This window comes from Aedes aegypti, chromosome 2, assembly GCF_002204515.2.
Source record: "Aedes aegypti strain LVP_AGWG chromosome 2, AaegL5.0 Primary Assembly, whole genome shotgun sequence".
Taxonomy (NCBI): domain Eukaryota; kingdom Metazoa; phylum Arthropoda; class Insecta; order Diptera; family Culicidae; genus Aedes; species Aedes aegypti.
In genome coordinates this window covers 155,410,412-155,427,411 of record NC_035108.1, presented here as the reverse complement: position 1 = coordinate 155,427,411, position 17,000 = coordinate 155,410,412, and the positions used below count along the sequence as shown (strand labels likewise).

Genomic DNA, 17,000 nt, shown 5'->3' with positions numbered 1-17,000 from the left:
GTTGATATTACAACATCCTACATTATGGAAGCTTTTGAAGAAGCGTGTCCTCTGCGCTTTGTAAAGGGTCCCTCCATGGTGGAATTCCGATCTGACTAGACTCGGGAAACAATGTAGAAGGAGTTGGAACAGACGCCGTTCAGCTGAATCAGAGTCGTTCAAGTCTGCTCGCAAGGCTTACAAGAAGGCTCTTCGTTCTGCTGAACGATCCGGCTGGAAAAACCTTTGTACAAATGTTTCCAGTTTGAGTGAAGTCAGTCGGCTGAACAAAATCCTTGCAAAATCTAAGGATTTTCAAGTGAACGAAATTCGCTTACCTAATGGTGACTTTACTTCTTCCGATGAAGAAGTTTTAGAATGTTTATTCAATACACACTTCCCCTAGATCCTGGCGTGATATTACTGTAAAGTTTATCCCGAAAGGAGGACGTGCGTCGTATGAAGAAGCGAAGAGTTTTAGACCAATCAGTCTGACCTCTTTTCTTCTGAAATATCTGGAACGCATTATCGATCATCACATTTGGCATACATTCCTCTTCATGTGAATCAACATGCTTACCAATCTGGAAAGTCCACTGTGACTCTTTTACACAAAGATGTATACGATATCGAGAAAGCATTCGCTCAGAAGCAATCCTGCTTGGGTGTTTTCTTGGATATTGAGGGTGCCTTTGATAACGTGTCTTTCGATACCATATTGGAAACCGCACGAAACCATGGGCTACCTACAATGATTACCAATTGAATTCATCAAATGCTCAAAAACCGACATCTCTTCTCGACATTGCGTCAAGCAGCGATTCGAAAATTGAGTGTTTGCGGATGCCCCCAAAGGGGAGTCTTGTCACAACTTTTGTGGAATCTCGTAGCAGATACGCTATTGAGGCAACTCAATAATAGCGGTTTTCCAACTTATGGATTTGCCGACGACTATCTAGCTCTGACAGTTGGTATGTGCATAAGCACCCTATTCGACCTGATGCAAAGTGCTCTTCAGGTAGTCGAGAGTTGGTGTCGCCAATATGGCCTTTCGGTTAACCCGAATAAAACATTCATTGTTCTTTTTACGGAAAGACGAAACCGCCATGGAATTCGACCTTTACGGCACTGAGATTAATGTGACTGATCAAGTGAAGTATGTCGGAGTCATTCTAGATTCCAAACTTTCATGGACACCTCACATTGATTTCAGAGTCAAAAAAGCTTGCATGGCCTTTGGTCAATGCCGGCGAACCTTTGGTAAAACTTGGGGCCTCAAACCCAAATATATCAAATGGATTTACACAACAGTTGTTCGACCAATATTGGCATATGGATGTCTTGTGTGGTGGCAAAAAGGCGAAGTGAGAACAATCCAATCAAAATTGAGCCATCTCCAAAGGATGTGCTTGATGGCGATGTCTGGTGCGTTCTCTACAACTCCCACAGCAGCGCTTGAGGCCATTTTCGACGTTGCGCCACTACACATATATCTTAAACAAGAAGCACTTTCTTGCTCTTACCGTTTATGGGTACTGGATCTACTGGAGAAAAATCCAGTGAATCGTAGATCTACACACACTTTGGAGTCATGTCGTCAAACAAAATTGTACATTACTGAGCCATCTCCAAGGGTGGCGAAGTATTTAACAAATCTGTCAAAGCAGAATTGCAGTCTCTTGGTCAGAGCGTCAGAGCCACTGCAGACTCAACTATAACATGGCAAATATTCAGCGTGCTGACTCATTTGTGTGTGATAGTTGTGACTCCGATTATGGAGCTTCGTATCACTGTCCAGTTTTTGCGCAAATGCGATTCCAATTACCGTAAGGACGCCATTCACCGCTCATGCTCCATTCACCGCTCATTGAATTATTTTGAAAAAATCTTAACAAATTTTCGCAATAAAAGTCATTAACATGTATTAGTATACTAGAATGGATTGTATCAGAATGAAATTCATATGATTTAATATTATATACTATTTATTAAAAATAATTTTAGGCTGTTTAAGGCGGTTATCATGAGTTGAACAATGATTTTATTATGGCAGATCGAAAAATGCTTCTTAGCTGTCACGCTTTAATATGTTGTTGTGCTATAGTACAAAAATAACAACCAGCTAATGAAAGTAAATTAATTCCAACTAGTTGTGTATAAAGAACCTCATACTTAGGATGAGCGGTGAATGGCGCCCTACACATGTATCATTGGCACACATGTTATTCGGTACCATTATACGTTGTTCACATTTCAACTTCTTTCCTACAAAAACAAATGTTTTATCTTGCGTCTAGTGCAAAAAGTTGCGAAAAATATCGAAAAACCGATTTTTGACAGAATTTAATGTGTTGAAATGCTGTTAAATGAGCGGTGAATGGCGTCCTTACGGTACTTGGTAAACACTTATTAAGTGTAACTGAATTCAGAAACCTGAATCTTCAGGACATTCTGTTATTCTTAACCCGCTGTGGTAATGATGAGCTATAGGCTCTCTTAACGCTCATGCGTTTTGCAGTGCCCTTTTTAGGGCGCTGTTCGAACCCATTGTGGTATTAGTTACAGGCTCTCATTTCGCTTATGCGATCTTCCCTCCTATTTCCTCCCATCTTTCCCTTCCCTTTCCTCTCCCATCGGGTAGATGATGAAATAGGCTCAAATATGGCGATGGCATAAATCTCCCAACTGGTGGGGAACGTGCCTTTGGAGCCGGTGATGCCCCAAATCTACTCGAGACACATAATTTGATCCTTGAGACACGAAAAAATGTCATTTTTGTTACGCTTTGTAATCATACCCATTATAACCATGCTCATTCACAAACTAATTTTCTTCCTTCGGGTAACAGTTCGAAACTAAAAATACGATTGGAAATATCCATAGAAATTCGTATGTCAATGTTGTAGCAGGTAATTTCAGTTCTTCTCTTTCAAATTTCCTTCATACGGGTGGATTTTTTGTTTCAAATGTAATGCAGTTCAAAAATGTCAAAGAATAGTTTTCTGGTCAACTAGAAAGAACGATAAGCAATCAAAGAAGGAAATATTACGTCACTCTAGTCTAAACACATATTGTCAAAAATGGTGAGGACGGTGGAATTCGGGAAAACTGCCGAAAAATACACAATTTGCATATCAGATTACGGGGAAATTAACAATCGGAGAACTGGCATTCGAGGAATCGTAACATTCGGGGAAAAGTGACAGAACCCATTTTTAGAAGCATAACGCATAACATGTAATTTGATAATCCCAAATTACATTTTTATCAATGTACAAGTTATTACGTGTTTCCTTTTGTTGGGCGAATGACCGTAATAGTTAAAACCCAATGAAAGCAAAACAAGTAATTGCGTCCGATAAAATAGAACGAAAATTACTTTTCTCAGGTCTGAAACCAGTACAATGAACAAGCAGCAATTTAAGTTTAAATATTCCTTCAAATAACAAAGCAGAGCACTTGAACAAGCATACCATTATATATTTGTATCAATGAGCTATCTTGAAAAAAAAAAAAAAAACATTTTAGTCCTACCTTACTCAACTGAACAATTACACTGCGGAACACGTTTTTGTCTCAAACATCAAAATATCGCTATTTTTTCAATCAAGGGTTGCTTAATCCATTGCCGTTTTCAAAAAACGTCTAGTTTTTGATATATTTACTGTTGAAAATGCAGAAGTTGACTATATCAGCCAACTTGCATACAAGTTTCCCAGCTTGTGATTTAGAAAAGTGTTGTATTTTGCCATATAATAGAAATGATGAATTTTGTATAGAAACTGCAAGCATGTTGGAAGAATCTATTTAATCTAAATTTTATCATGCGATTTCAATTAAACTATATCTGAAATGAAAGTTAAAGTCCTATATTGCATGTTTGCTGGATTAGATCACAAAATAGTTTGATAAATCATACTTCAAATTACGTCACGCTCCAAGGTGGAGGTCGAGCCAAGAGTGACAAACCTTACAAAATTTTTCGAGGACTTATATAAAAAGTGTGACAAGAGAGAAGGTGGTCGAAAAAGTTGAAATTTAGCGTGACATAATTTGTGTACCATCTTTAAACATCAATTAAACCAGTGTTTTATACAACTTTGGCGACATGTAGCTAAAAATTGTGACGTGCAGGGACATTTCTGAGAACGGGATTAGATTAAGCGACCACAAATCTACCAGAGATACATAATGTAATCCTTGAGACACGCAAAAATATCTATTTTGGTACGCTGTGTTATTAGACTTCTAATCAACATGACTTTTTCAACTATTTTCCAGATCAATTCGTTTCTCCCCATCGGCGTACTACCTGCTGACGGCCGGTTACGACAACAAGCTGGTGCTGACCGACCTGCAAGGTGACCTGACGATGCCGCTCCCATCTGTGGTGGTTGCCCAGCACTCGGACAAGGTGATATCGGGACGTTGGCACCCGGTGGATTTCTCATTCCTGTCGACGTCCGCCGACAAGACGGCAACGCTGTGGGCTCTACCACCGATCTAAAGAAACTGGTGAGGAGCAGTGTCAGGAGCAGGTGCGATGCAATTTGTGAAATAAATGGAAGAATTAATGCTATTAGGTTTGCGTATCGCACTTTTGTGGAGAGGAAGTTGGAGAAGTTTGTGGAAATTGTTAATCGTTGATCGATTTGCAAAAGTGTGTATGATAAACATAGTCTATTGGACAAACAAAATTATTTCTTAATATTTAAGTTGACGCATGAGAAGAAACGTGTATGTGCAAGTATAAATTTATCCAAACAAAGTGAGGGTAATGCAACTGCAATATAAAATCGGCAAAATCTCAAACAAAATTAGCAGAACAGTATGGACAACAGAAGCGGGAGTGGTTTATGTTTGGATTTCCACGAGCATCGTAACAAACAGAAACAACTCGTTTCGGTTTAGCAAGCTGAGGCAGTCTTGTAAACGGTGGAAAAAATAAGCGATAAACGACTGTAACAGAATCACCATGTATTGTAATAGTCATTAACTGAGTTACGTATTAACGCCTGTAAGTTACACTTATTAGAGTAAATACTAAATAAAGAACATTAGTTTGAAACAAGTGACGGGGATGGTGAATAGGAACATGACCGTTAATTATGTCAAGCATAAATGCTAATGCTGAACTCTGTCCCCCTCTTCAGAAACGCATCGTCAAGAAATTCGTGTAGCACTGCTTATTTAAATCCATTTCATTATGTTAAACTGTTGCAGGCTGATTGACTCGATCTCACCAACATTATTATGGTTCGCAATGCTGGGTATATCATCTATCTACAATACCATTTTTCCATAAAGGCTTCCAAAATCATTATCATATGTCTTTGAGAGCAAAATATAAAGCTTTCAACTGTTTCTAAGATGGACCAAATTGATTCCATCCATGTTGAAATAATACGTGTGTTGAAAGCTTATGTTGAAGTTTTGAAATGGTTTTCAAAGTAAACACAAATCTTTAACATATTTGTATGGTTTTATATTTTTTCGTTTATGTTTGGTTTACAATATATTATTCAATTGTTCAAAATTGTACCAGCAATCACATTTCGTGCTAATTTAAAATTAGGAGGATTGACAAAGCTTAATCTATTCTCAATACAAATTTTTAAAAAACGTATTGTTATCATAAATTTTGGTGCAAAAATGGCTTAAGCAACCACTTTTCGATACAGTCCTTAAGGTGATTATAGAACGAAGCCACACTTCAAATTTTCAAGAGCACAAGACTTGAGAACCAAACAGCGCTCCGCGTTGAAAATTTATCCCATTGGTCAGCACCAGCAAGCAAGCAATTTGATTGATTTTTTACGCGAACTGTTGTCAGATTCTCCAGTCTTGTGCACTTGAAAATTCAAAGTTTGGCTTCGTTTCATAATCACCTTAAGTTGAAATCTCAGCAGCATTACTTATAGGACTTAAAGTTTTTCTTAAAATAAATTGATAGAGTTTAATTAATTTACTCATTACGCGGGGTAAAGATGGATAAATTATTAGTGAAATTATGAAAAAATCTCCGTGCTCAAGTGGGATTCAAATCCACGACACTTGTATGGTAGACGAATTCTTTATACTTACCAAAATTACCTAATAAATCTGAAGGTTACAAGATTCGAATTCGAATTCGAACAGTTCACGCAACCCTTAATAAGCAATCGATGTAAATATAAGAAATAAAGAAAAAACCACTCCACTCTTCTAACCCATCATTAGGGTTGTACATTTTTACTCATCTTCTTTACGAATTCCCCAACCGTATTGGGACGTACATCCGTCAGTTTTGACCATCTCTCGAAGGCCACTTCTTTCATCCTTTTCGGGATAGAACCATGATAGAACCTTGTGATGTACATGTACCAGTCCAAGGCATCACGACTGGTGGGTTCTCCCTCTATTGCCCCTCCTAGTTCCGACACGCTATCCAGATCGTCGAGATCTCCACCTCCTTCTTCTACATCTGAGGGCTCCGGAGTTCCTGATCGGGATCTATCCTCCTCCTCTTCTCGCGGCTTAGGCTGATTCTCCTCCTCATCTTTAAATTCCTGAAGACGCTTCCGCATCTCATCCATATAATGACGCGCTTCATCTTCGACCTTTTTAACTGCATCTACCTCAGAAGCTCTATAAAACTGCATCTGGAGGGATCCAGTGCATGAATGTGCGTAGATAAACAGGATGGCGTTATCAATAATAGCTTGTAATCCAGAAGGTTGAAAATATATCGCGTTCACGGATCTTGCCATAGGAACTGCACAGCCTATCATATGCGTAAACATATGAAGACCGCAGTTCAAGGCCGCCGAATACGGGCTCTTATCTACAATCCCGAGCCCCGAAAGATACGGACTGTAAGAGTAGGGCAGACAAATTTCTTGCCCTGGAATTGTCATTCTGTTCATGTCCGACCGCAGCACAGGAGTCATCAGCCACCTTGAGAAGACTCTGGTTGTGTGATGCATCAGCTCACAACCTGCAGTGATCGCCGATAGACCCGTGCAATCCTTATGGGCCATGATAAGAGTTCCGAAACGCAATTTGGCCCGTTTGTGTTGAGGGAATACGGCAAAAAACATGTCGATGCCGCAAACGAGTTTCACAAATTCCGGATCAGCGTATAACTGGGCAAAATTCGTTATTGCCACCTCGACTCCGTCGGAGAAGTCTGGGTTGATCAGCTGGGATTTGAGGGCAGTTTGAAGACGGTCGATGTATGTTTGGTTCGAAGCCATGTGAATTCTGAACCCGCCGAGGATCAGAAGGGCTAGATCGTGTTGCATGTCCTCTGAAACTTCTCCTTGGCTCGACCTGATATTTGTATTGATCTCTGTAATCCTTACCGTGAATACATCTAGTGGGTTAATCGTGGAATCCTTATACCCAATCAAGACACCGAGCGAGACCCAGTCAAAGCGTAAGACACCAGTAATTTGTCGACACAACAGTTGTAAAAAGGTTAAGGCAGAGATGATGGAAACGGATTCTCGACGGTACAAGTTCGTAATTAAGTGGTAGTAATCATTCAAAGTTGCGCCGGCACGAGGCCCCGGCAGAGTGATTGGCGGCTTGTTCCACCTGTTGTTAACGAACCACTGAAGTGGGTACGTGGGTGGAATCCCCTTTTCGAGACGCATTTCCCGTATCGGATTGGATCCGATTCCCCGGACGACAACATCCTCATTGTTTTCTCCTGCAGCGTCAATGGATTGAGCTTCCGTTAATCCACCAGTGACGAGATATTTGATTTGGTCATTCATCGATTCAACGAAGCTCCGAGCGAGCTCCAGCTTCGGCAGCACACGAGCATAGTTAGTCGTACTGTTAGACTCCATCGTTCTTCGTTTGAATATACTCAACGTTTTGAAATAATCAAAGCTAAGTAAGACAAGATTCCTGTTCCTGTTCCCTTCTGAAAAGCCATATCCATCCATTTCATGTATACACACGCGCAGAGCGAGTGCGATTTATTTAGTGTTGAAACTGTTTGCTTATCATAAGGCGTAAACTGTTGGGATTTGAATTCGATACTTGTAACATTCTGAGTTTTTGGGTCTCCATGTGGCTCGGTAGCTTAGTTAGTGAAGCACTCGTCTAGCATACAAGAGTCATGGGTTCAAATCCAGCTGAGCACGTTTTTCATAATTTCACTTATAATTTATCTATCTTTACCACGCGTAATGAGCTAATCAATTTGAAAACCATGCGTACTGGATTGCCGAATAGCTCAATGTGTCACTTAATTTATTGAGTTTATCCAATGTTCATAATGTAAAAGCCTAGTATAATTATAAATCAATACTTCAACCAAAAAAAGCTTCTCACATTTGAGCGAATTGTATTTGAACTAGCATCGTAGAATCGTCCTGCAACAGTGTTACATGATACATTTATAGTTATTTATAAAATTATATTCAACAGAATAAGTCCCATAAGTTTCAAATCATAAGTGATATTCGAATTAAACTTCCATAGGAAAGTCTCTCTGTCTTTTCTGGTGCCGACCTCTTATAACCAATCTCATTTTAAAATCAGCCGAAATGATGCAAAATCTCAAAATTATTGTATTTGCGCTGCAGAAGAAATTTATTTATGTCGCTTCGTGAAGTATCTACATTGTATTGTCAAACACTCTTCTATGACAATGGTTTCTAACCACCTGCTCACTGGGAGGACGTTTGTTTCCATTAGTAATAATTAAAGACCGCTAGATGATGCATGCAGAACACAAGAAAAAAATGTAATTTATTACTACTTACGCTAATCATCATCACTAGCTAGCTTTTAGCGATAGAAATTGTGTAAAAAGGCATTCGTCATAACCTAGGCATATTTAAACATGAACAATGAATTCTGACGATTATTATCATTTAGCTGTTGATTTTGTTAATATAATATTAATAACTGCTCTAACATGTAAGACCAACCAAATTAATACATTAAAACGGCGTACACTCACTCGGTTTTTACAACTGATAACCCGCGTAAAATGACATTTTTTGTAACATATGACACACAACCACATGAGAAAAAAAACTTAAACACATTTCGTTTAACCGGTTCGCTTTCGGAGGAATGATTCCAAAATTCTACCAATAAGAAAGTAAATGGAAAGCGCTGACATGTTATGATTGTAATATAAATAAACGAAAAATTGTAAACTATTAACAAGTATCATCGGCGTGTGTGTCATCGAATATGATTACCTCGGTTCTGGATGACAGCCAAACGTGACACAATGCTAATCTCGCCTAGTCGTCATACCTACAATATGCCGTGCATACATCTGTTCACCTGCGATATTCACACAGCGGACGTAAATCAGCTGCTAAACTGGGATCATAGGCCAGGAGAAGTGGATGAACTTGTCATTCATTTTTCTGTCAAATCTCATACAAAATCTACTTTTTCTTTGACAGAAATTCACTCTAGGTGAACCACTTCCCCTGGCCTATTAGCGTAGGATAATTGATGTAAATTGGTGGAGAAAATTTGTTCAATGCAGCCAGATGTGAAACGGAAACCTATGGACACGGTGAATCGGCATGAGCAATGTCGACACGCGACATTGTTTGTGTTGAGATCATTTGTGTTTGCTTGGCCAATAGGTACGTATGATGATCCATGCATGAATGACCGGTGATTAGTCCAGATCACAAACGCCAGGTATGCCAAAAATGTGTGAATGAGCGATTGTGATGTTGATGAAGCTCGAATGTGCACAATTTTCAGTTTTTTCCCTATATTACAGTGCTGTTTGTAATAACAGTTTAAGAGTTTATTCTATCTTCTAATTTGTTGGTACTGTAGTCCAATTTCGCAACATTTTCAAATGTCAATATAATACCTCCCCATTTCATCTTACCCCAGCCGTTTCAACTTGCCCCGGTGTATCTTATACGAAATTTGGAGTTACGCCCTTTTGAGATGTAATCATTTAAAACACTAATTTTAAATTATTTTTAGGCATTCTAATACCGTTAAGAATGATCAAATCTTTTCATTGACACATTGTACTTGCATGTCGCCAAAGGCTTTCAGAATTGATTCTCTTATCAAGGCATTACGGAGCCGTTTTTGTTTCATTATTATTATTCATAAAATATTGTTATAGCCCATCTGGCAATCCCCAGCTGTTCCGGCTAACTTTGTACTGTCGCAGAACACAAACTTCAATTGCTGAGTAATGCACTATTGAATGCACTATTGAACTATAGAACTCTAGACCACTGTCAATACTGTTGTGATCATTTGTAGCATACATTACTACATTCAATTTTTCACAAATCTACAATTTTACCTTTGGGTTTCCCGGTCTTTTCAATTACACAAACACGTGAGAGCTCTAGATAAATACAATAGTGAAAATAATATATCTTCGAACTGTCTAGTGGAATACCTATAAGTAGATGAAACACCGAATTTACTACTATATCAGTTAATTCCACTAGAGTTTGTATCCTTTGACAGATACGCGTATTTCGACCTCAACTGTAAGGCCGTCTTCAGTGTCATGTACTAGACTCGACTTGAAGAAAACCATCCAAAGCACACATTATATATTTAAACTAGGTATAGTCATAATTTCCTAATCTTTTTTGGAAGAATCTTAAATTTTAAGAGCTATTAGGTACATCCCATGATTGTACCCCGTTTGGCATAATGGCCGTTTGGCATAATGCTTGACTTAGAATGAATATCGGCATTTTCGAAGCTTTTGCTGAGATCAACACCACCGAGCCCATAGCAAACAAAAATCATAGGTTCTCAATAAGCGTGGCAAATAATGTTCGCAGTTAATAAAGCGAACGCTTCTAGAATATTTCGCTGCAGATCAAGCTCTATCCCAGTTTGAACGTAACACTTGATGAAAATCACTTGGTAAAAGAAGGGCAAATTCATTCGCAAAATATTAAAAGCCCTTATCCAAAGACCTATTATTGCAGCATAATGCAAAAATAGCCTATATACGAAAGCAGATTATTTTTCGTTTAAAATGTTTAAGACTCTAACGGAAAATATCTTCTCACAACATAACTCAAATAAACAACACATTTTTGAAAGAAAATATTTGTGGCAAAAATTTTGAACGATTCAATATAAATTTTAATTTTGTAAGTGTACATCAAAAACATTGTCTAATATCGAAAGAAAAGAAAATTTGTGATTTAAATATTTTTTTCCTAGCATATCTTGGAAGGAGATCTTGTGCTTGAATCTTGCAGTTTAAATAGGTGCTATAATAGTCTTTAGAGGCTAGATGGTGAACGAAAAGCAATCAAAAGAAGGGGATATTCTGTCATTATCGGCTATACACATGTTGGCAAAAATGATGAGGACGGTAAAATTAAATAAAGAAGGGTGTAAATCAGATGGCCAGTTCGTTCACCACCCTGAAACGTATAAAATTACCACAAACTTTTCGGGGAAGTGGGCTATTGGAGGAACTGGCGTTCGGGGTTACCGACATTCTGGGAAAAGTAGCACAACGCATCAAAGTAACTGCAGTAATCGATTTCTCTTTTAGCTGATAACTTGAGCAGATCAATGTTATCGGTTGTCGTCCTTTTGTCAGATGGAAACAGAAAATACCTAAAAAAATATAGTTCCAAAGAACCTATGTATAAAAGAAGGTGAAACGTATTTAACTTTTAAATCAACCGTTTCATACCTATAATTATGGTTACATCATATTTATAAAAAAAAAAATAGAATGTTTGAAAGAAGGATTAATTTGTGCTAAATATATCAAAATCTCCGGTGCAAAAGTTCATTCCAATAGCAGAACTCAAAGGAAAAATTAATATTTGAAGGAATGGTAATTTCTGGATAAATAATAAAATACTATTGGCAATAACTTTCCAAATATGCTAAAGCAGTGATTCCCAAAGTGGGCGAATTCGCCCCCATCTGCAGAAGGACACACATCTGCAGATTAATCAATTCCAAGCTTACCTAATTCCAGGACTATTTTGCATTAGATCATCTCTTATTATGGCTTTTTTAAAGTTATGATAGACAACATTTGATGATTGTCTGACACAAAATGTTAGTTTTATGCATTCGGCTTTTTAATATCATGTGAGTTTTAAGAATGGTCCGTATTTGAGATTCTCACAAAGTCGGTCGGAGTGATAAGTCACAGATAACAATTAAAACACAAAACATAATTTGCATGCACAAAACATGTATCTGAGAATTTTTAGAAATGTTTGAAACTTAGGCGCACTATTTTACTGTTCGACAAAAAAAAATTTTGGGCGGATCAGGGACGCGTTTATATGGGTCTTGAAGTGCAAGAAAAGTGTAGAAAGAGGCCGTTTTCAAATGATTTGCAGCACCCTTGGATTATTTTTTGAAAAAGTTTGAATGGACTAATAAATGTTGCAAATCATTTAAAGACGGCCTCTTTCTACACTTTTCTTGCACTTCAAGACCCATATAAACGCGGCCCTGGTCCATCCAATTTTTTTTTTTGTCGGACAGTGTTTTATATAAGGATCTGTGTTTGTATGAAAACTTTAAGGTTAAGAAGCTAATATTTCTTAAATTGGCATTCAGTTTTTTACGAAAAAAAAATCTACAGTACCTATTTTGAAGTTTTAGTTGCACTTATTCTTATCATTTCTTACGGTACAAATCAGTCCAGACTAACTGATCTTGAAATGCGGTAACCAAAGGATACTTAGCAACCATGATGCATATCACCGCCAACCTAGCAAAGAAAATCAAATTTTGACTTCGCCTTCCTTGTTGAATATCTTACCGCATTTGGTGTTCCCGCATTTGATATTTGCATTTCAAACGCACACAGCAATATAAGAAACAAATTTAGAAAAATTTAGCAGAAAAAACAACGGATACCAACGATGAAACCGTTTGATGACGAAGACGAAAAACACTCTATTTATAAACAGATTTGAAGAAATATTTGTTTTGGAGTGCATCCCCCCAACTTCGTCACAAGTTGGCGCCTACATTGAAATAGTTGAAACTGGTCCGAACTTGTATCAAAAACTGATTCATCAGCCTGTAAACCGTTCTTATTGTGGGTTATCGATATTGAACATAATTTTTTTAAACGTACATAATAGTTATTGTATTATGATTATACGGATATGCGATTCGAATACATTTTTGGCGTACAGCGCTTAAATAAAATGTTTGAATCACATATCAGGGGGGCGATTCTAGATAAATATTGACCTCAAGGGGGCGAAAGCTAAAAAAGTTTGGGAAGCACTGTGCTTAAGCTTATTCAAGAGCATATGATTGTAAAATAAAGTGACATTTTGTATCAATTGACTCCACAACAAACCTGATGTCATCAGAAAGATTCAATAGCAACGTAAAAACGAATGTCGTGTTAAGAAATTCTTGGTTTCAGACTCATTATGTCAAACGACCATTACTGTTATGCCAAACGACCATTATGTCAAACTACTTTATGCCAAACGGCTTTATGCTAAATGACCTACCACCCATCTCATCCCTATTTTGTTGAGACTCTAAATTTAAGAAATGAAAGGTACATCACGGGAACGATTAATAGGTATCAAGTTGAAAAGCCATGTATTGCTGTTGCCTTGGTCTCTGTTGAGTAGCGTCGTAAATACCTGTTTGAAAATTTCCAGACTCTCCACCACATCCAATAGGGTCCTAAAGCCCTGTCGCAATTTTAGTGCCAAACGTTTATGTTTAGGTGAAAAACACATTTTTACTCAATTTTCTAATGTGTTCCGATGGTTTAAGTCCAAAAAAACATTTGTTTATGTTTTTTTTTAATTTTGTCACACCCCTTGACTTAAACTCAAATTTTGGGTGTATTTTGTTTCCCGTGTCTCTTCTGAAATGTCAGATAGGAACAACCCCTGTGTAAAAACTAAAACCCCTGTGGTGTTTTTGTCGACTAAGCGAACGCCAAACATGATCAAAAGTGTCAAGGTTCATTTATGAACCCAAATTTAAAATTGAAGTTTAAACATCTTTCGTTTTATTAAGTAAAAACAAGATTTCATCAAAAATTTTAGGACCCAATTGAATGACACCTTTGATCTTTATCACCTTAATCCCAATCAAATTACATAGAATCTAAAGGCTGTCTTTTTATTACTACTACTACTACTAACTAATTGCGAAAAAGCTCATAAAAATAATTTTTTTAACGAAAAAAAAAACATCAACGAAAATTCAATTTTGCCAATGAACAGTTCGGATTCCAACATGGAAGAATCGAAACTTTGTCTTAAGAACAAGCTTTTGATCTTCAAATAAATTTTGAGGCCAGCCACGTTGTATACTGTACCAATATGGACTAACTGTTGTAATACCAGGAAGAAAGCTCTGCAGAAAATTATTCTGAAACTCCCTCCCTGGTCTGCTACGGTAAATGAAATGAGGATAGTTAGGATGATAGTGTTTTCTAACACAGAACACCTTGATATAAAAAAATAAATGTTACAGTTAACTCTCCCTTACTCGATATTCCGTATCTCGATATCGAGTTAGAGAACCATAGTAAAAGTTGGTATTCATGGCTACCTCGATGGTCCCTTGGAACGCAGTTACACTGGTTTTGTGTTCTGTAACTCGATACCTCCCTAACTCGATGGTCCCTTCAATATCGAGTAAGGGAGAGATGACTGTATATCTATATAAATAAAAATGGAATGGTGTTTGTATGTCACGAAATGGCTTACGAACGGGTCAATTAATCTGAATGATTATTTCTCCGTTTTGTTCGTCAAGGATTCCGACGTGTTTGTGTGTATAAAAATCCCAATATATTCACCGGGAAAGTCGGAAAAAAGAGAATGGACGGAACTGTCATTTTGTATGGGACGATCCATAGCGTTTATCAACAGCCTACTTGATGGCAACTTGCCATTGGCAAGACGAAGTTTGCCGGGACCACTAGTGTGAAATAATAATAGATGAACTAATAATTAGCCCTGCCCATATAAATACCAATGTGGTATCTATTAATGTAACCTATTTCCATCACTATGTTCATAAAGTTAAATGTTAGTTTTTTTTTCAATTTTAGAATCGAATGGCTCACCCTAATGTATCACGCAGCAAACGATCCTAGCGCACACAACACTCCAACTTCAGCTCTGCATCGTGTCATGTCGCCGATCCGCGTTTGCTGGCTACTGTGTACAGCAAAAAGAGTCGCATACATAAAACTCTCAACAGCTCGAGTGAGATCATACATTTTGCCAAAGCCAATAAGTCAGAGTCGGCATGTTTCGCTGTTTCAGCGTCGCGTCGGATTGCGCACCGCGCACATGTTCCCTATAACTTCCTTGCGCCAACCAACTGGTTTGCCGCCGATTTCTCGATTACACACTGTTCTGGGTCTGGGTGGCGGAGCCGGTTTCTACTGCATGCATCATCCCATCGTTGCGTGTGTGCTGCGTGATCTAACTTGTCGCCGCATGAATGCACCTAACGCACTTTTCCGTTTCTGCATGTGCATGTGCAGCGCCATTGAAGAAGTCGTTCGGATCGGCGTTTTTCTGCGATCAACTTCCTCTCTCACTTTTTCAACCACTGCGGCCCGTCTCTCTTTCGATCTCGCTCAGTAGCGTAGCGAGTGGAGTGCGATGGGGTCCCGAACTATCGATTTATTAATCATCAGGTTAATAAATTATCATAAAAGAAGTAATTCAGTTTGTTATAAATTAACATGCAGGTAAACAGGCAGATAAAACAGGCTTTTACGGGAACTGAATTGGAAATGTGTAAGGCTCCTAATCAACCAGCGTATTAACTTAGCCTACACGGAGAAAAATACATTACTTTGAAGCAATCATTTCGTTGGTTGAAATGTAAGGTCCGAATTTGGTTATTTAAAGTCTTTTTGTTGATTCGAAGTCAAAATCTTTAATGAAACAATCTTGACACATAGTCAACATCAATCCAAAAAATAATGTTGTTTTCAATCAAATATTGTTTGTTTTGAACTGCTACGCTGTTTGTTTTAAATTAATGTTTGCACTGTTTTTAATAAAATTTGGGTTGGTGTTTATCACCCTCACCAAATTAAATATTAGATAGATTGCTCCAAAGCCAACCAAGTTACCACAGATGCACCTAGTTCTATTGATTATCATCAAGGTGTAAACCAGGTAAAGTATAACTGGCTATTTTACTGAACAACCATAAACAAGATAATGATTCTAAAATAATTGTCTGTTCATTTTAAGTTTCTTTGAACGATGAGCGGATTTGAGAAACATTGTCATAACAACGAGTGTTGTTACATTTGATCCAGAACATAGGCATCCCAAATAACCAAATAGCACGTTAATTCGCCCTGCGTTCCAATATAGTGCTAAAAAACAGCTAACATACCCTATATTAGCCGTATAATAGCCCTTTAAGCCCAAAAAGGCGAATTAGCGGGCTAGTGGTTACTTGGGATGTATTTATAAAATGTATTAAAAACTTCCATTACATAGCGCACAAGGAGTGAAAAGCAGAATCCTTTTTCATAACTCTGGTAGCCATAAATGTGACTTTGTTTTTGATAAATAATTGCTGATGAATTCTTTAATAATAAGCTCAACCCAATATTTGAGAAAAATAAATAGAATGTTGAATATGTTGTGTTAATTTCAATTTCATTTAAAAAAATAGATGAGCAAAACTAAAACAGTCAACTTAACAATCACCATTAAATTGTTTATTTTATACAATAAATTTGTTTGCGACAAACTCAAGACTATAATTTCAAAATAATATTGCGGTTTCGAAAGAACTTAAGCTTGTGATTGTTTTTACAATTGTAAACAAAACAATCATTTTGTAGTTTGTATCTAACCATATTTCGATGATTTTAAAGTTAAGCCTCAAAATAAACAAAAAAAAAATTTGTTTGTTTCAACCACCATTCAAGACTGCATCTCACTAAAATTTTGTTCGTGCCATATTCAACCTAAACTTTAGTTTGACAATTACTAATAGGTATTTGGTTGTATTTACCATATTTTTTTCTCCGTGTAGTGTTAAGTTTA

The 17,000-nt window shown here is 37.5% G+C and overlaps 2 protein-coding genes across 7 annotated transcripts in view; one reads left to right on the top strand and one right to left on the bottom strand.

Annotated features, from left to right (window-relative positions):
• The window catches only part of LOC5566042 (WD repeat-containing protein 47), a 330,929-nt gene extending 321,786 nt beyond the window's left edge, over positions 1 to 9,143 (top strand). For all 6 annotated transcript variants that reach the window (XM_021842875.1, XM_021842872.1, XM_021842874.1 and 3 more), the window contains one exon: positions 4,261 to 9,143. In XM_021842875.1, coding sequence (XP_021698567.1) covers positions 4,261 to 4,486 — 226 coding nt within the window. In that variant the 3' untranslated portion in view covers positions 4,487 to 9,143. The remainder of the gene's footprint in view (positions 1 to 4,260) is intronic.
• LOC5569588 lies at positions 6,195 to 7,814 on the bottom strand. The gene has a single exon (XM_001652810.2). The coding sequence runs from the start codon at positions 7,812 to 7,814 to the stop codon at positions 6,195 to 6,197; it is 1,620 nt and encodes a 539-aa protein (XP_001652860.2).
• Positions 9,144 to 17,000: the final 7,857 nt, after the last annotated feature.